Here is a 20,759-nt window from a genome sequence, read left to right as displayed (position 1 = left end):
ACACTGCTCAACCTAATCTTAATCAAGAATCAGAGCTTTTTTTTCTTTTCTTTTTTAAACTTCCCTCCACGATTGAACAAGCACAAAGAAGGAAAGAAGAAAAAATCCCTCACAGGAGCGACTGACATACAGTAATAGATTGGAAGTATTAAAGGTCTATTAAATGAATGGCTAGGCCTGACTGTAGTGCTATCGTGTGGAGCAGTGCATCACGGCTGGTTGGATAAAGGGCGTGGGAGGAGGGGGATGTCGTATGCATATATAGAACCTTTCTGCCTCCATTGTGCCCAACATAGCTGATGATACGATGTAGCAAAATATATTGTGTATTTGGCATCATTATCTTTTTTATCAGTTATCTCCTGGTGTAAAGGCTGAAATCCTGCTCGCATTAGACTTAAAGAGTAACATCTTTTTAAAGTTTTTTTTTTTTTTTTTTTTTTATAAACTGTCCTCGTGTAAAGTTTCAAGCATCAAAGATGGATGTGATCGTAGTTGTGCTTTTTCACACGCCTGTTAACTACACCTACAGCGCTGTCTTTGCATACTGACCGCAGCAATGGCCAGAACTTCAACTACTGGAGGTTAGCAAAATCCAGATTTTCCAGCTGCCATTAGACCTTAAGCAATAACAGGCAGCTATAGCAGAAATAAGTAAATGGGATACCATTTACTGTTTTACTGTTTGGATAATATTAACATGTGCCAAAGACCTCATGCAGCTTCTTATACCATACTATATAGATACATCATATATAGATACTTCCATATCTTGAATATTAAGTTGCCTTTTATATGTAATGCTTGTTCAGTACTGTTGCTCTCAGCTTTCAGTTGCTTCCACTGGAAATTGAGGTTTAGTGCTGATTGTTTGAACAAGGGAGTTTTTTTAGCTGAGCGCAGCACGAGTGTGATCCTGCCTCCATTTATTTTTTTTCTCCAGTGTGAAGGTGATGATGATGTTTTAAAATGGAGAATCACATTTTAAATCAAGAATGACACAGTGTTAACTTTGTAAAGTTGTAGCTGATACATCCTCTCTTAAGTTCTAGTGTCAATGCTCAGAAGGATTCCTGACATATCACTGTCTGTGACGCATGTGTGGATATGTCCCGGATCTTATCTAGGTGTATGAGTAATTCTAGCGTCTGTGGGAGATGGTGACTAGACTGGCTATAAATAATATTCACTCCTGAAACTTTCTTCCTTTTCCTTAATAGGGAGAACTTGAGGTACTTTGGCTGTATCAACCTTCGTCACTGTACTTAAATTGGATTGTGGAGTACAGTGTGACTCAGTTTGAACACGTTTTACATTCTTTGTGTAACAACTGGCCTCTCTTTGTGTGTGTGTGTGTGTCTGTCCATCTTTTGTAGCACGGTGACGTCTGCAGTGTTCACAGTGGGTGACAATGTGGTTTCAGGGAGTGACGATCGCACCGTCAAGGTGTGGGATTTGAAGAACATGAGATCGCCTATAGCAACCATCCGCACTGACTCAGCTGTGAACAGGTAGGTGAAAGAAGGGACGCAACTGGATGAGAGCCAAGCTCTGTAGGTGCATTTGTTATTGCGCATTTGTTTGGAAATTTGAACATCTACAACAACATGACAACTGTTTGTTGCTCATGATCATATGATAGGATCGAAAGCTCCAGATCAACTACTAAATGGACTTTGAGGTTAGATAGTTTTGGTCCAAGGTAAACAAAAAAAACTAAACTGGAGCTCAAAAAATTGATTTACTTATTTTGATGTGGGCTTACGGTAGCCAAAGTATTGGCAGATAATCAATATTAAAATGCTGTTTTAAACTTCTGATGAAAATGTAATTCCTTGAAATACTTCTTTTAAAAAGTTAGGTAAAAAAGTTGGAATAATACAGCTCGTTAATGGCTGCTGTGTGGCCAGGCTGCTGTGCTAATTTTAAAGCCCACTGTCTCCCTTTAGAGTTTATGATCAGTGAGACCCCATTATCAGCTGTCCTGTCCTGCATAGAGACAGAGCACATTTAAGACCCGCCCCCCCCCACCGGTGGGAAAACAGCCCTCCATCGACTTTGTATAGCGTGAAGGTGCCTCCTTGTCAATTCAGTCTGATAGCAAACAACAGAAAAATGCCTAAAAGGTGCTGTGTGGTGGGATGCAAGTCAGGTAAAGAAGTCATAACTAAGTTTTTATAAGCTGCCAAACCGAAAAACTTTTATAAAAAAAAAAAAAAAAAAAGGGGATACAGACGTGAGGAATCAGCAGGAAGAATGAGAAGACGGTGGGATCCTCACACTAACCTAACGTTATGCCCAACGTTAGGTGTGCAGCAAGCATTTGGTTACCGAGTCAAATATCCAAATGTCAGTTTTAGGCTAACTATATTTCTGTAATTTAGCTAAAGCATTTTGTACACAGTATGCAACTTGTGTTATAGTGGAATGTAGATAAATCAGAAAGCTATAGTATTATGTTTGCAAGTGCCTGGGTCTGTCTGAGGTTTCTGCCTAAAAGTAAGTTTTTCCTCGCCACTGTTGCACTAAATGCTTGCTCTTGGGGGTAATGTTGGAATTGTTTCCAACATCTTTGTAAATTATAGAGTGACCTACTCTATCTGTAAAGTGTCTTGAAATACCTCTGATATTTGATACTATAAATAAAATTGAATTGAAGTGCCTTAGCTTGCTAACACCTAGCTAACATTAGCTTACTAATAGCTAACTTGTTCTCTCCGGTAGACATAGGTTGCTAAAATAATCCTTTGACATGCCTAAATCTGTTGTTTTTAGCTAGCTACAGGCACTTTGTTAGGGTTTCAGCCCTTAGTTGTGTACATTGTGGCGCCGATTGTTTTCCCCTACGGTGGGTGTGGCTTTCAGAGTATGACGCGATGCGCTCTGTCTCTATGCAGTATTCCAACGCTAGAACTACTAGACCTTTTTGTTCTTTTTGTTGTGCTGAAAATGTCTCCATTAACAATTGTCAGTATTTATCCTGAATGCCAGTGTGGGAATACAGCTTCCAGGGGCAGCAGATGTCAGCGTTGGGCTGTTGATGCACATGGAGACTAGAAAGTGAATTTGTGCTTGAAATTTTTCTGTAAATCTAGTGCGGAATTGTATACCATGCAGTAACTCCTGTTACCAAAACGTGACATACTGTAGAATAAAAGTCCCGACTGCAGTTGTCCAGGAGTGCTTAGTAGAGTTTATCTAGGAGTATTAAACAAAATGTGATCCAGATTCAAAGTGAACTTTATCTAATCTTTCAGGATAAGTGTCTCTGCCAACCAGAGGATCATCGCTCTGCCACACGACAATCGTCAAGTGCGACTGTTTGACATGAGTGGAGTGAGGCTGGCCAGACTTCCACGCAGCAACAGAATGGTAAGAAAGGACATAAAGGTGTGTGTTTGATCAGTCAATCAGCATCATTAAAACTAACATTTTAAATGTCCGTGTGCAGGGTCACAGGCGAATGGTGTGTTGTACAGCGTGGAATGAAGAGAACCAGTCGTGCAACCTGTTCACCTGCGGCTTCGACCGACAGGCCATCGGCTGGAACATCAACATCCCCGCCCTGCTGCAGGAGAAGTGATGCCCCTGATACACACACACACACAACAGAAACACACAGTAAAGTAGGAGACAGAACACTGTAATCAGTGGCCTCGCACATGCCAGAATTTTTAAAGTGTTTACCCAGTGAAGCATTTTAGTGGTCATGTATTTCACAGATTTTCAGATGCTCTGTGTGTGTGTGTGTGTGTGTGTGTGTGTGTGTGTGTGTGTGTGTGTGTGTGTGTGTGTGTGTGTGTGTGTGTGTGTGTGTGTGTGTGTGTGTGTGTGTGTGTGTGTGTGTGTGTCATTTAGTTTGCACATCTGCAGTCAAATCCTGCAGTACATCTCCTGGTGTTAAAAGACTGACACGGTTCCAACATTTTGAAGTCTAAGTGAGTGCGAGGCCACAGAGTTGATCTCCTGCATTTGACCCTTTCACATATCTAGCATGCGTTGTGAATTGTGACGTGGCTAGGCTGATTCTTTCATTCCTAGCCTTTTCTGTTTTAAAGTATAAAAGTATATATTTGACTCCACAGTCATAGGCTGCTGTTCACATCACTGTTGTTTAGTTACTGCTGAATGGTTGCTACTGCATGTAGATAATCTCGGTTTGCAAATGTTACTTGTAAAGATGTGAGAGAACAATTAAAAGGCCAGAAGAGTGTGTAGAATATCATAGAAAGAAGTTATGTATATATTATGTCATGGCCTGATTAAGTGACCTGTGTTGCAGGTTGTTGCTATTTCATGGATTAAGTGTCTTAACAGTTATCTACCTTTTGAAAGTGAAGTTTGGCAGAGATAGCTTGGTTCTGTGAAATGTTTTTATCCTTTTAGTGAAATATTTGTTATTATGGAACAAAACATATAATATTCTGGCCTACCAGATTACCTGCGCAGCATGGTTCATTCAATTGTCATAAAATGTTTCAAACTGGATCTGCTGTCCTGTCTGAAGGCCTGAAGGTTCAGATTCTTCAAAGTGGGGTAGTATGAGGTACTTATCCATAGTCAGTGTATGACATTAGTACAGGCGGCAGGCCCCCCAGTTTTTAGTAATTTCGCCACTTAAAAAAATGGCCACATAAAAACATCAATATCAGTTTAAAGGTGCTGTAGGTAGGATTGTGAAGATCTAGGACTTAGCAAAAGCCCAAAACAGTCTCCTAAGATCCTACCCCCACAAGGGAGATGCGTGTGCACACACAGTTAGACACCCCCCCGGCCCTGATTGGTGTATCTGAACAGGGAGCGGTGGATTTTTGCAAATCGCACTACAGACTGTAGGTGGTGCCAGAGATTTTTTTTAATTACCTGCTTCATGTAGTTCAACTGGAACATAGGGTCAGTTTCAGCAAATATGACAGAAAAAGTTAGTTTTAGAAGTCTTACCTACTGCATTAAGTGTATGCTATATTTAGAATATTTTCACAGCTTTTCCCTGCCCTCAGACAGCCCTGTTTTGCTGCTGCCCCCCCCATCCAGTACAGCAGTACATTTCTTAGCTTCCGTGTCTATACTCCTGTCTGCTTCTCCAAGCTGGGGGTGTGCTGACCGCCATCTACTCAGGTAATACACTGACCAAGGATAAGTACCTCATATGACCCCACTTCAAAAAATCCGAACAATCCCTTTAAGACTCAAGTCCTTTGCCTATTACCCTTTGATGCTTTCAATTCACAGCCAGCCTCCATATTTCCAGATTTTGTTGTCAATATTTCAAATGATACTGTAACTCTGCCTTGTTCCATGTTTACAGTAGGATATGATTTTTAAAGTATTGCTTTATTCTGCCTCTCTGTCAGACTGTAATGTGTCAAGAGCATAGCAATAATGGGAAAACAACTGCACTTCTGTTGTTGACAAATCTTTTGTAGGTCTGTGACTGGGATGCATTCAAAATTATCATAATTTAGTATTTACTATATGTTGCAGGTTTAGGTGTCACTACTTTTAGCCATAATATGAGCCCATGTTTCAGTGAAATACGCACCCACTCTTCATCCTGTTGCTAACTCAGAGCCCTGTGTTGCTGTTATGTATCAAGTGAACTTGTTGATTACTGGTCATCGCTGTGCTTCAGTAACGCCTTTCAATATAAAGTTATAGTGTTTACATTTTTCATTGAACTTTTAGACCTCTTGGACCTTTTGTTGTAGATGGCGCTGTTAAGTCTGTGAGAAGCACTCTTATCCAAATTCAGAAGCAATAACCCAGCTCCTTTATGTTTCTGGTGCCCATTTATGTCTTGGAAATCAGTGAATATGACAAATACTCACTGAATCTCAGTTTAAGAACTAGAACTGGGCTTGACCGGAATCAGGAAACTTTCATTTGTTACGCTTGTGCAATATCCTAAACATGAAGTCATGCTGTAGTTTTTGATCTTCAATGTTTAACCTATTTCAGTGCTGTAAACCCCATAAAATGATTTTATGTACTGTGTGACTGGTGTAGATGTAGCTCAGTGTACACAAGTATGCATAACTTACCCCAAAGTTGGCTTCAGACTTCACACTTTACTGCTGTGTCTACCAACCAGAGTCAGGATGAATTTTAAAGTAGCATGAACCTAAAAATGTAATTAACATATTGAAATGCCTTACCATTGCATTGAAAAGGGTGCATTAGCCTTATCCATCTGAGCATCGATGCATTTTTCAAAATCCTTGTTAAATAACTAATTGTGTTCCACCACACCATGCAGATAGGATTTTTATTCCTGTTTCATTCATGGAACTCAATCTCGCACCTACTGATATCAATGTCATTTTAATCTGCAGGTAGAAAGGCAAGTCCGATTTGCACCCCACATATGAATTCCAACTCTGAGGAAATATGATTTTGGATTGATACATTAAATTATCGCGTGCTAGATTTGAGGGGGGTAAAATGTGGATAGACTTCGCTTCATTGTAGCGAATCATTCACCTCAAACTTCATTATGTGATCTACTTTGCATACTTTATTGTAACGGGTACGTGCTCTCTGACATTTTCCAATAAAATGTGTGATGTCCTTTCCCAGTCTCTCGTCTCTTTTTCATCTTATTTAACACAAACCCCTGTCACCCTTTTATTCAGTTCAAAAAGAAATATATAATTTTGAAAATCACACTTCATTCATCTGGATGTAAATCTGGTAGCTTGTAATAATGAAGTCCTGTGAGGTCTGCATTGGTGCCCGCGACAGAAAAACATACTTCATACGTCTTATTTAATATCTCCAGATCAATAGTACGTAGAGACTTACTTAGTTAAATCCGCCATTTCAACGAGGTCCTCTGACAATTGTAGGCCATCAACCCCGCGTCAGGAAATTAGTTTGGTGTCTTTGTAGCCCATCCAGAAGCTTAGTAATCTGGCCTGGAAGACAGGGACTTTTCAGAGACTTTGCACGAGTAATTCCAAAGCGATAAATACAACTGAACGTTAACGGCTGTTTAGTCATAGTAATGTATGAAAATAATAATAATACTCCGCTCCATTCGTCCAGTATCCAAGATGACAAGTCTATGAACCAATCACATGCAGTTTGTCAGCTGAAAGTGGCATTTAGTCAGCCAATAGAAACCCCTAGCAGGAGGGACTTGTATTCAGTGTATGTGTATTGGGGAAATAGACACACACAGGCCAGGAGGACCCCTAGAGGCCTGGAGGCTGAAATGAGTGTGATTTGGCGTAATGATGTCTGATAGCTGGCAGAAAATGAATTCGAGATGACACAACTAACATTTTTGTATAAAAGCGTTTGGACTTTTCTGGGAAAAAAACCTAAATAGTTTTATATTTTTGTTGGTTACAGAGTTTATTTCTGTTTCCCCTGATTGCCAACACCTACAAGAACACGTTTCAAAAGTCTGGGCCATTATTGTTCTCTGTGTAATTATGATACATTTCCGTTTAATCTTTTCTTTTGCATGGCCCTGCAACATGCATATCCTGATCCCCCAGGTTCTCCCCTTAAATAAATTATGTAACTTGATTGTGCATCACAGGGTTGAGATTATAAAAGCATTATTACACAAGGAGACCAGACAAACCAAAGATGGGGGAAAAATGGCTTGAACCTCAGAGGGTTATTGAAGAAGGAACAAGAAGGTGTATGAGTACTGAATGCAGACAGAGAGTTTGTTATTTACACATGGCTGATGTGATAGTATGTCATAAACATTCATAGTATAGTATGAAATAAAGTCATAGTATAGGCATAAAAAGTCATAAGAAAGTCATACAAAGTCATAAGAAACTCATAGTAAAGTATGTCAGTACAATAAGCTCAAAGTACAGTAAATCATAGTACAATATGTCATAAAAAGTCATTATAGAATATCATTCAAAATAAAAAAAAAAAGTAATAGCATAGTATCTCATAAAAAGTAAAAAAAGCGTTTTATAGTATGTCGAAAAAAAAGTCATAGTATATATATAAAAAAAGTGTACAAAAACCATACGTAGCCTATAGCTATAGTCAAAAAAGTGAAAAATATGAAAACACACCATAGTATAGTATGTTGAAAAAAAAGTGATAAAAAGCCATAGTATGTCGAAAAAAGTAATACAAAGACCATACTATAGTATGTCGAAAAAAGTGATAAAAAAGCCATAGTATAGTATGTCGAAAAAAGGGATAAAAAGGCCATAGTATAGTATGTCGAAAAAAGTGATAAAAAAGCCATTGTATAGTATGTCGAAAGAAATGATGAAAAGGCCATAGTATAGTATGTCGAAACAACTCATAGTATAGCATGTCGAAAAAAATTATGATAAAAAGCCATCGTATAGTGTGTCGAACAAAGTAATACAAATACCATAGTATAGTAGGTCGAAAAAAGTGATAAAAAGCCATAGTATAGTATGTCGAAAAAAGTCATAGTATAGTATATCGAAAAAAGTGACAAAAAGGCCATAGTAGCCTATAGTATGTCAAAAAAAGTGATGAAAACACCATAGTATAGTATGTTGAAAAAAAAGTGATAAAAAGCCATAGTATGTCGAAAAAAGTAATACAAAGACCATAGTATAGTATGTCGAAAAAAGTGATAAAAAAGCCATAGTATAGTATGTCGAAAAAAGGGATAAAAAGGCCATAGTATAGTATCGAAAAAGTGATAAAAAAGCCATTGTATAGTATGTCGAAAGAAATGATGAAAAGGCCATAGTATAGTATGTCGAAACAACTCATAGTATAGCATGTCGAAAAAAATTATGATAAAAAGCCATCGTATAGTGTGTCGAACAAAGTAATACAAATACCATAGTATAGTAGGTCGAAAAAAGTGATAAAAAAGCCATAGTATAGTATGTCGAAAAAAGTAATACAAATACCATAGTATAGTATGTCGAAAAAAAAGGGATAAAAAGGCCATAGTATAGTATGTTGAAAAAAGTGATGAAAATGCCATTGTATAGTATGTCGACAGAAATGATGAAAAGGCCATAGTATAGCATGTCGAAAAAAATTATAAAAAAAGCCATAGTATGGTATGTCAAAAGAAATTATGAAAAAAGCCATCGTATAGTGTGTCAAAAAAAGTAATACAAATACCATAGTATAGTATGCAAAAAAATTGATAAAAAAGCCAAAGTATAGTATGTCAAAAAAAGTGATGAAAAAGCCATAGTATAGTATGTCGAAAAAAGTGATGAAACGCCATAGTATAGTATGTCGAAAAAAGTTATGAAAATGCCATAGTATAGTATATCGAAAAAAGGGATAAAAAGGCCATAGTATAGTATGTTGAAAAAAGTGATAAAAAGGCTATAGTATAGTATGTCGAAACAACTCATAGTATAGCATGTCGAAAAAAATTATGAAAAAAAACCATAGTATAGTATGTCGAAAGAAATTATGAAAAAAGCCATCGTATAGTGTGTCGAAAAAAGTAATACAAATACCATAGTATAGTAGGTCGAAAAAAGTGATAAAAAAGCCAAAGTATAGTATGTCGAAAAAAGGGATAAAAAGGCCAAAGTATAGTATGTCGAAAAAAGTGATTAAAAAGCCATAGTATATTATGTCGACAAAAGTGATAAAAATGCCATAGTATAGTATGTCGAAAAAGGTGATAAAAAGCCATAGTATAGTATGTCGAAAAAGTTATGAAAATGCCATAGTATAGTATGTCGAAAAAAGTGATGAAACGCCATAGTATAGTATGTCGAAAAAAGTTATGAAAATGCCATAGTATAGTATATCGAAAAAAGGGATAAAAAGGCCATAGTATAGTATGTCAAAAAAGGGATAAAAAGGCCATAGTATAGTATGTCAAAAAAGGGATAAAAAGGCCATAGTATAGTATGTCAAAAAAGGGATAAAAATCCCATAGTATAGTATGTTGAAAAAAGTGATAAAAATCCCATAGTATAGTATGTTGAAAAAAGGGATAAAAGGCCATAGTATAGTTTGTCAAAAAAAGGGATAAAAAGGCCATAGTATAATATGTCGAAAAAGTGATAAAAAGCTATAGTATAAAGTATGTCGAAAAAAGTTAATAAAATGCCATAGTATAGTATGTCGAAAAAAGTGATAAAAGCATATAGTATAGTATGTGAAAAAAGTTATAAAGAAATGGCCATAATTATAGTATATCGAAAAAGGGATAAAAAGGCCATAGTATAGTATGTCGAAAAAAGGGATAAAAAGGCCATAGTATAGTATGTCGAAAAAAGGGATAAAAAGGCCATAGTATAGTATGTCGAAAAAAGTGATAAAAAGGCCATAGTATAGTATGTTGAAAAAAGGGATAAAAATCCCATAGTATAGTATGTTGAAAAAAGTGATAAAAAGGCCATAGTATAGTCTGTCGAAAAAAGGGATAAAAAGGCCATAGTATAGTATGTCGAAAAAAAGGGATAAAAGGCCATAGTATAGTATATGAAAAAGGGATAAAAGGCCATAGTATAATATGTTGAAAAAAGTGATAAAAGGCCATGGTATAGTATGTCGAAAAAGGTGTAAAAAGGCCATGAGTATAGTATACGAAAAAGGATAAAATGCCACATGAGTATAGTATGTCGAAAAAAAGTGATAAAAAGGCAATAGTATAATATGTCTAAAAAAAAGTGATAAAAGCGCATATTATAGTATGTCGAAAAAAGGGGATAAATCGGCCATAGTTATGGTATCGAAAAAAGGGCATAAGCCATAGTATAGTATGTGAAAAGTGTAAAAAGGCCATAGTATAGTATGTCGAAAAAGGGATAAAAAAGGCCATAGTATAGTATGTCAAAAAAGGGATAAAATCCCATAGTATAGTATGTCAAAAAAGGGATAAAAAGCCCATAGTGTAGTATGTCGAAAAAAGGGATAAAAAGCCATAGTATAGTATGTCAAAAAAGGGATAAAAATCCCATAGTATAGTATGTTGAAAAAAGGGATAAAAAGCTATAGTATAGTATGTATGTATGTAAGCATAGGTGTATGAGGTGGCCGAGTGGATAAGGTGATGGACTGCTGATTCTTTGTGTTCTACATGCGTGGGTTTGAATCCCATCCTTGTCCAACCACAGTTAGTTGTTATGCTACAGTTAAGTCTCAGCATAAGAAACGGATTCTTTCAAATAATTATCTTTGCTACAATGTTATCAGTTTCTCACAGAGAAATGCTAATGTTGTCAGTACTTTAGTATACTGTCGAAACAAGTCATAGTATAATATGTTGAAAAAAGGGATAAAAAGGCCATAATATAGTATGTCAAAAAAGGATAAAAAGGCCATAGTATAGTATGTCGAAAAAAGGGATAAAATCCCATAGTATAGTTATCGAAAAAAAAGATAAAACGCCCCATAGTATAGTTATGCAAAAAGGGATAAAAAGGCCATAGTATAGTATGCCAGAAAAAGGGATAAAAAGCCCATAGTATAGTATGTTGAAAAAAGGGATAAAAAAGCCATAGTATAGTATGTCGAAAAAAGGGTGAAAAGAGCCATAGTATAGTATGTTGAAAAAAGGGATAAAAGACCATAAGTAAAGACCATATTAAAAGTGATAAAAAGCCGGTATGTATGTATGGCATCATGTATGTATGTATGTATGTATGTATGTAATGTATGTATGTATGGCATGTGCAGTAATTATATGAGGTTGGCGAGTGGATAAGGTGATGGACTGCTGATTCTTTGTGTTCTACATGCGTGGTTTGAATCCCATCCTTGTCCACCACAGTTAGTTGTTATGCTACAGTTAAGTCTCAGCATAAGAAACGGATTCTTTCAAATAATTATCTTTGCTACAATGTTATCAGTTTCTCACAGAGAAATGCTAATGTTGGTAAGTACTTTAGTATACTATGTCGAAACAAGTCATAGTATAATATGTTGAAAAAAGGGATAAAAAAGGCCATAATATAGTATGTCAAAAAGTGATAAAAAGGCCATAGTATAGTATATTGAAAAAAGGGATAAAAAGCCATAGTATAGTATCAAAAAGAGTGATTAAAAGCCATAGTATAGGTATGCGAAAAAGGGTGATAAAAAACCCATAGTATAGTATGTCGAAAAAGGGATAAAATCCCATAGTATAGTATGTTGAAAAAGGGATAAAAGCCATAGTATAGTATGTCGAAAAAAGGATAAAAAGCCATAGTATGTTAAAAAATATGTATGTAAAAAGGGATAAAAATCCGTATTATGTATGTGAAACGTTAGTATGGAAATATTGGAAAAAGTATAAAAGGCCATAGTATAGTATGTTGAAAAAAGGGATAAAAAGCCATAGTATAGTATGTTGAAAAAGGGGATAAAAAGACCATAGTAAAGTGAAAAAGGGTAAAAAGGCCTAGTATGTTGAAAAGGGATAAAAAGACCATAGTATAATTATGTGAAAAGGGATAAAAAGCCATAGTATAGTATGTTAAAAAAGGTGATGAAAAAGGATAGTTATAGTATGTGAAAAAGGGATAAAAGGCCATAGTATAGTTATGTCGAAAAGGATAAAAAGCTATAGTATAGTATGTATGTATGTAAGCATAGGTGTATGAGGTGGCCGAGTGGATAAGGTGATGGACTGCTGATTCTTTGTGTTCTACATGCGTGGGTTTGAATCCCATCCTTGTCCAACCACAGTTAGTTGTTATGCTACAGTTAAGTCTCAGCATAAGAAACGGATTCTTTCAAATAATTATCTTTGCTACAATGTTATCAGTTTCTCAAAGAGAAATGCTAATGTTGTCAGTACTTTAGTATACTATGTCGAAACAAGTCATAGTATAATATGTTGAAAAAAGGGATAAAAAGGCCATAATATAGTATGTCAAAAAAGTGATAAAAAGGCCATAGTATAGTATATCGAAAAAAGGGATAAAAAGCCATAGTATAGTATGTCAAAAAAGTGATAAAAAGGCCATAGTATAGTATGCCGAAAAAAGTGATAAAAAAGCCATAGTATAGTATGTCGAAAAAAGGGATAAAAATCCCATAGTATAGTATGTCGAAAAAAAGTGATGAAAAAGCCATAGTATAGTATGTCGAAAAAAGTGATAAAAGGCCATAGTATAGTATGTCGAAAAAAGGGATAAAAATCCCATAGTATAGTACGTCGGAAAAAGGGATAAAAAGGCCATAGTATAGTATGTTGAAAAAAGGGATAAAAAGGCCATAGTATAGTATGTCGAAAAAAGGGATAAAAATCCCATAGTATAGTATGTTGAAAAAAGTGATGAAAAAGCCATAGTATAGTATGTCGAAAAAAGGGATAAAAAGGCCATAGTATAGTATGTTGAAAAAAGTCATGAAAAGACCATAGTATAGTATGTCGAAAAAAGGGATAAAAAGCTATAGTATAGTATGTATGTATGTATGTATAGGTGTATGAGGTGGCCGAGTGGATAAGGTGATGGACTGCTGATTCTTTGTGTTCTACATGCGTGGGTTTGAATCCCATCCTTGTCCAACCACAGTTAGTTGTTATGCTACAGTTAAGTCTCAGCATAAGAAACGGATTCTTTCAAATAATTATCTTTGTTACAATGTTATCAGTTTCTCACAGAGAAATGCTAATGTTGTCAGTACTTTAGTATACTATGTCGAAACAAGTCATAGTATATGTTGAAAAAAGGGATAAAAAGGCCATAGTATAGTATGTCAAAAAAGTGATAAAAAGGCCATAGTATAGTATATCGAAAAAAGGGATAAAAAGCCATAGTATAGTATGTCAAAAAGGGATAAAAAGGCCATAGTATAGTATGCCGAAAAAAGTGATAAAAAAGCCATAGTATAGTATGTTGAAAAAAGGGATAAAAATCCCATAGTATAGTATGTCGAAAAAAGGGATAAAAAGGCCATAGTATAGTATGTCGAAAAAAGTGATAAAAAGGCCATAGTATAGTATAGTATGTATGTATGTATGTATGTATGTATGTATGTATGTATGTATGTATGTATGTATGTATGTATGTATGTATGTATGTATGTATGTATGTACGCATGTATGTATGTATGTATAGGTGTATGAGGTGGCCGAGTGGATAAGGTGATGGACTGCTGATTCTTTGTGTTCTACATGCGTGGGTTTGAATCCCATCCTTGTCCAACCACAGTTAGTTGTTATGCTACAGTTAAGTCTCAGCATAAGAAACGGATTCTTTCAAATAATTATCTTTGCTACAATGTTATCAGTTTCTCACAGAGAAATGCTAATGTTGTCAGTACTTTAGTATACTATGTCGAAACAAGTCATAGTATAATATGTTGAAAAAAGGGATAAAAAGGCCATAATATAGTATGTCAAAAAAGTGATGAAAAAGCCATAGTATAGTATGTCGAAAAAAGGGATAAAAAGGCCATAGTATAGTATGTTGAAAAAAGTCATGAAAAGACCATAGTATAGTATGTCGAAAAAAGGGATAAAAAGCTATAGTATAGTATGTATGTACGTAAGCATAGGTGTATGAGGTGGCCGAGTGGATAAGGTGATGGACTGCTGATTCTTTGTGTTCTACATGCGTGGGTTTGAATCCCATCCTTGTCCAACCACAGTTAGTTGTTATGCTACAGTTAAGTCTCAGCATAAGAAACGGATTCTTTCAAATAATTATCTTTGCTACAATGTTATCAGTTTCTCACAGAGAAATGCTAATGTTGTCAGTACTTTAGTATACTATGTCGAAACAAGTCATAGTATAGTATGTTGAAAAAAGGGATAAAAAGGCCATAGTATAGTATGCCGAAAAAAGTGATAAAAAAGCCATAGTATAGTATGTCGAAAAAAGGGATAAAAATCCCATAGTATAGTATGTTGAAAAAAGGGATAAAAATCCCATAGTGTAGTATTTCGAAAAAAGTTATGAAAAGGCCATAGTATAGTATATCGAAAAAAGGGATAAAAAGGCCATAGTATAGTATGTCGAAAAAAGTGATGAAACGCCATAGTATAATATGTCGGAAAAAGTGATAAAAAGGCCATAGTATAGTATGTCGAAAAAAGTGATAAAAATGCCATAGTATAGTATGTCGAAAGAAATGATGAAAAAAGCCATCGTATAGTGTGTCGAAAAAAGAAATACAAATACCATAGTATAGTATGTCGAAAAAAGTGATAAAAAAGCCATAATATAGTATGTCGAAAAAAGTAATACAAATACCATAGTATAGTATGTCGAAAAAAGTGATAAAAAGCCATAATATAGTATGTCGAAAAAAGTAATACAAATACCATAGTATAGTATGTCGAAAAAAGTGATAAAAAGCCATATTATAGTATATCAAAAAAAAGGGATAAAAAGCTATAGTATAGTATGTATGTATGTAAGCATAGGTGTATGAGGTGGCCGAGTGGATAAGTTGATGGACTGCTGATTCTTTGTGTTCTACATGCGTGGGTTTGAATCCCATCCTTGTCCAACCACAGTTAGTTGTTATGCTACAGTTAAGTCTCAGCATAAGAAACGGATTCTTTCAAATAATTATCTTTGCTACAATGTTATCAGTTTCTCACAGAGAAATGCTAATGTTGTCAGTACTTTAGTATACTATGTCGAAACAAATCATAGTATAGTATGTCGAAAAAAGGGATAAAAAGGCCATAGTATAGTATGTCAAAAAAGTGATAAAAATGCCATAGTATAGTATGTAGAAAAAAGTGATAAAAAAGTCATAGTATAGTATGTTGAAAAAAGGGATGAAAAAAGCCATAGTATAGTATGTTGAAAAAAGGGATAAAAAGGCCATAGTATAGTACCGTATTTTCCGCACTATAAGGCGCACTTAAAAGCCTTTAATTTTCTCAAAAAACGACAGTGCGCCTTATAATCCGGAGCGCCTTATATATGGATCAACCTCTCAAGGATCACTGTCACGTTGACGGGACACTGCGTCGCTGTAACCTCGATAAAACTTCCACTCATTTGCGTTTTTATAACTTTAAAGCATTAAATCTTCAAAATATACAGCCATGCGACACACCAATTGAAAGCTTAGCCTCTAATGATTAATTTAAACCCACATACAAAGCATACGATGATTTATAGCAGTTACACAACTGTTACAAAGTAACAGAAAATAAAACAATATAGCCATAATCTGCGCAGGTGTCGAGAGTGCATCCATACCCGTTTTCGTTGTCCTCTCAGCAACAAAGTGGTATTTTGCCCAAAACTTGATTTTCATAAATCCACAAGAGTCCAAGGAAATGTAATATCCAAGCTTTATATTCCAAAACGATCTGTTCGCCTCACAATGTTGAAGTTTCTGGCCAAATGACAACGGAAAAAAACGCAAAACTGTTTTCCATTCCCGCCCACTTGTCATCGCGCTAGCTTCTCTGCCCAGCTTGCTACATGATCGATGTGCGTCGTCATTGCTACCAGCTTCTAAGCTTTCGATTGGTAGCTCATATTAGCCAATCGTTCAGGTTTGCCTCTGATATGGCCAATGGAAGCGGACAAGCCGATGACAACATGTCAGGGACCACGTTGAGACGATCAACATTTTCTCGGACCACTTAGATTTAAATGCTTTAAGACCCGTCTATCTTTTTAGCCAATGAGCAGACAATTCGATTGATATGCAATATGGGCATGACATTCATTAATATTAACAACGTTGCCATGGGAGTGAACGGTGTTGTCAGAACGCTTAATAAAGTTTGACTTTATCTGACTGTTTTGTTGACATTCCCTTTAGCACAGCTCCATCTAGTGGATGTATAACGCAACCCCAGTCAAACGTTCTATGCGCCTTATAATCCGGTGCGCCCTATATATGAAAAAAGTTCTAAAATAGGCCGTTCATTGAAGGTGCGCCTTATAATCCGGTGCGCCTTATAGTGCGGAAAATACGGTATGTCAAAAAAGTGATAAAAAGGCCATAGTATAGTATGTCGGAAAAAGTAATAAAAAGACCATAGTATAGTATGTCAAAAAGAATTATGAAAAAAAGCCATAGCATAGTATATCGAAAAAAGGGATAAAAAGGCCATAGTATAGTATGTTGAAAAAAGTGATAATAAGCCATAGTATAGTATGTCGAAAAAAGGGATAAAAAGGCCATAGTATAGTATGTCGAAAAAAGGGATAAAAAGGCCATAGTATAGTATGTCGAAAAAAATTATGAAAAAAAGCCATAGCATAGTATATCGAAAAAGGGATAAAAAGGCCATAGTATAGTATGTTGAAAAAAGGGATAAAAAGGCCATAGAATAGTATGTCGAAAAAAGGGATAAAAAGGCCATAGAATAGTATGTCGAAAAAAGGGATAAAAAAGCCATAGTATAGTATGTCGAAAAAAGTGATGAAAAAAGCCATAGTATAGTATGTCGAAAAAAGTGATGAAAAAAGCCATAGTATAGTATGTTGAAAAAGGGATAAAAAAGCCATAGTATAGTATGTCGAAAAAAGGGATAAAAAGGCCATAGTATAGTATGTCGAAAAAAGGGATAAAAAGGCCATAGTATAGTATGTTGAAAAAAGTGATAAAAATGCCATAGTATAATATGTCGAAAAAAGGGATAAAAAGGCCATAGTATAGTATGTCGAAAAAAGTGATGAAAAAGCCATAGAATATTATGTCGACAAAAGTGATAAAAAGGCCACAGTATAGTATGTCGAAAAAAGTTATGAAAAGGCCATAGTATAGTATATCGAAAAAAGTGATCAAACGCCATAGTATAGTATGTCGAAAAAAGTGATAAAAAGGCCATAGTATAGTTTGTCGAAAAAAGGGATAAAAATCCCATAGTATAGTATGTCGAAAAAAGTGATAAAAAGCCATATTATAGTATATCAAAAAAAAAGTGATAAAAAGCTATAGTATAGTATGTATGTATGTAAGCATAGGTGTATGAGGTGGCCGAGTGGATAAGGTGATGGACTGCTGATTCTTTGTGTTCTACATGCGTGGGTTTGAATCCCATCCTTGTCCAACCACAGTTAGTTGTTATGCTACAGTTAAGTCTCAGCATAAGAAACGGATTCTTTCAAATAATTATCTTTGTTACAATGTTATCAGTTTCTCACAGAGAAATGCTAATGTTGTCAGTACTTTAGTATACTATGTCGAAACAAGTCATAGTATATGTTGAAAAAAGGGATAAAAAGGCCATAGTATAGTATGTCAAAAAAGTGATAAAAAGGCCATAGTATAGTATATCGAAAAAAAGGGAAAAAAGCCATAGTATAGTATGTCAAAAAAGTGATAAAAAGGCCATAGTATAGTATGCCGAAAAAAGTGATAAAAAAGCCATAGTATAGTATGTTGAAAAAAGGGATAAAAATCCCATAGTATAGTATGTCGAAAAAAGGGATAAAAAGGCCATAGAATAGTATGTCGAAAAAAGGGATAAAAAGGCCATAGTATAGTATGTCGAAAAAAGGGATAAAAAGCCATAGTATAGTATGTCAAAAAAGGTGATAAAAAGGCCATAGTATAGTATGTCGAAAAAAGTGATAAAAAAGCCATAGTATAGTATGTTGAAAAAAGGGATAAAAAGGCCATAGTATAGTATGTCGAAAAAAGGGATAAAAAGGCCATAGTATAGTATGTCGAAAAAAGGGATAAAAAGGCCATAGTATAGTATGTCGAAAAAAGTGATGAAACGCCATAGTATAGTATGTCGAAAAAAGTCATGAAAAGGCCATAGTATAGTATGTCGAAAAAAGGGATAAAACGGCCACAGTATAGTATGTTGAAAAAAGTTATGAAAAGCCATAGTATAGTATGTTGAAAAAAGTTATGAAAAGGCCATAGTATAGTATGTCGAAAAAAGTGATAAAAAGGCCATAGTATAGTATGTCGAAAAAAGTGATAAAAAGCCATATTATAGTATATCAAAAAAAAGTGATAAAAAGCTATAGTATAGTATGTATGTATGTAAGCATAGGTGTATGAGGTGGCCGAGTGGATAAGGTGATGGACTGCTGATTCTTTGTGTTCTACATGCGTGGGTTTGAATCCCATCCTTGTCCAACCACAGTTAGTTGTTATGCTACGCTAAAGTCTCAGGAATAAACGGATTCTTTCAAATAATTATCTTTGCTACAATGTTATCAGTTTCTCACAGAGAAATGCTAATGTTGTCAGTACTTTAGTATACTATGTCGAAACAAATCATAGTATAGTATGTCGAAAAAAGGGATAAAAAGGCCATAGTATAGTATGTCAAAAAAGTGATAAAAATGCCATAGTATAGTATGTCGAAAGAAATGATGAAAAAAGCCATCATATAGTGTGTCGAAAAAAGTAATACAAATACCATAGTATAGTATGTCGAAAAAAGTAATACAAATACCATAGTATAGTATGTCGAAAAAAGTGATGAAAAAAGCCATAGTATAGTATGTCGAAAAAAGGGATAAAAAGGTCATAGTATAGTATGTCGAAAAAAGGGATAAAAAGACCAAAGTATAGTATGTCGAAAAAAGTGATAAAAAAGTCATAGTATAGTATGTCGAAAAAAGGGATAAAAAGGCCATAGTATAGTACCGTATTTTCCGCACTATAAGGCGCACTTAAAAGCCTTTAATTTTCTCAAAAAACGACAGTGCGCCTTATAATCCGGAGCGCCTTATATATGGATCAACCTCTCAAGGATCACTGTCACGTTGACGGGACACTGCGTCGCTGTAACCTCGATAAAACTTCCACTCATTCGCGTTTTTATAACTTTAAAGCATTAAATCTTCAAAATATACAGCCATGCGACACACCAATTGAAAGCTTAGCCTCTAATGATTAATTTAAACCCACATACAAAGCATACGATGATTTATAGCAGTTACACAACTGTTACAAAGTAACAGAAAATAAAACAATATAGCCGTAATCTGCGCAGGTGTCGAGAGTGCATCCATACCCGTTTTCGTTGTCCTCTCAGCAACAAAGTGGTATTTTGCCCAAAACTTGATTTTCATAAATCCACAAGAGTCCAAGGAAATGTAATATCCAAGCTTTATATTCCAAAACGATCTGTTCGCCTCACAATGTTGAAGTTTCTGGCCAAATGACAACGGAAAAACGCAAAACTGTTTTCCATTCCCGCACTTGTCATCGTCGCTAGCTTCTCTGCCCAGCTTGCTACATGATCGATGTGGGCGTCATCGTATTCCCTAGCTTCTAAGCTTTCGATTGGTAGCTCATATTAGCCAATCGTTCAGGTTTGCCTCTGATATGGCCAATGGAAGAGGACAAGCCGATGACAACATGTCAGGGACCACGTTGAGACGATCAACATTTTCTCGGACCACTTAGATTTAAATGCTTTAAGACCCGTCTATCTTTTTAGCCAATGAGCAGACAATTCGATTGATATGCAATATGGGCATGACATTCATTAATATTAACAACGTTGCCATGGGAGTGAACGGTGTTGTCAGAACGCTTAATAAAGTTTGACTTTATCTGACTGTTTTGTTGACATTCCCTTTAGCACAGCTCCATCTAGTGGATGTATAACGCAACCCCAGTCAAACGTTCTATGCGCCTTATAATCCGGTGCGCCCTATATATGAAAAAAGTTCTAAAATAGGCCGTTCATTGAAGGTGCGCCTTATAATCCGGTGCGCCTTATAGTGCGGAAAATACGGTATGTCAAAAAAGTGATAAAAAGGCCATAGTATAGTATGTCAAAAAGAATTATGAAAAAAAGCCATAGCATAGTATATCGAAAAAAGGGATAAAAAGGCCATAGTATAGTATGTTGAAAAAAGTGATAAAAAGCCATAGTATAGTATGTCGAAAAAAGGGATAAAAAGGCCATAGTATAGTATGTTGAAAAA

At 35.5% G+C, this 20,759-nt stretch overlaps 1 protein-coding gene and 1 long non-coding RNA gene across 6 annotated transcripts in view; one reads left to right on the top strand and one right to left on the bottom strand.

The window, feature by feature from the left end:
* LOC120552410 overlaps positions 1 to 3,513 on the bottom strand; it is a 7,805-nt gene extending 4,292 nt beyond the window's left edge. The window contains exon 1 of the long non-coding RNA XR_005637994.1: positions 3,431 to 3,513. This is a non-coding gene — a long non-coding RNA (uncharacterized LOC120552410). The remainder of the gene's footprint in view (positions 1 to 3,430) is intronic.
* Positions 1 to 4,486, top strand: part of LOC120552408 (WD repeat-containing protein 37-like) — a 23,033-nt gene extending 18,547 nt beyond the window's left edge. For all 5 annotated transcript variants that reach the window (XM_039790465.1, XM_039790467.1, XM_039790466.1 and 2 more), the window contains exons 12-14: positions 1,377 to 1,511; positions 3,258 to 3,372; positions 3,452 to 4,486. In XM_039790465.1, the coding sequence (XP_039646399.1) occupies positions 1,377 to 1,511; positions 3,258 to 3,372; positions 3,452 to 3,583 (382 nt within the window). In that variant the 3' untranslated portion in view covers positions 3,584 to 4,486. The remainder of the gene's footprint in view (positions 1 to 1,376; positions 1,512 to 3,257; positions 3,373 to 3,451) is intronic.
* Positions 4,487 to 20,759: the final 16,273 nt, after the last annotated feature.

Source organism: Perca fluviatilis, chromosome 22 (genome assembly GCF_010015445.1).
Source record: "Perca fluviatilis chromosome 22, GENO_Pfluv_1.0, whole genome shotgun sequence".
In the NCBI taxonomy this organism is placed as follows: Eukaryota; Metazoa; Chordata; class Actinopteri; order Perciformes; family Percidae; genus Perca; species Perca fluviatilis.
This window is presented reverse-complemented; position numbering and strand designations above follow the sequence as displayed.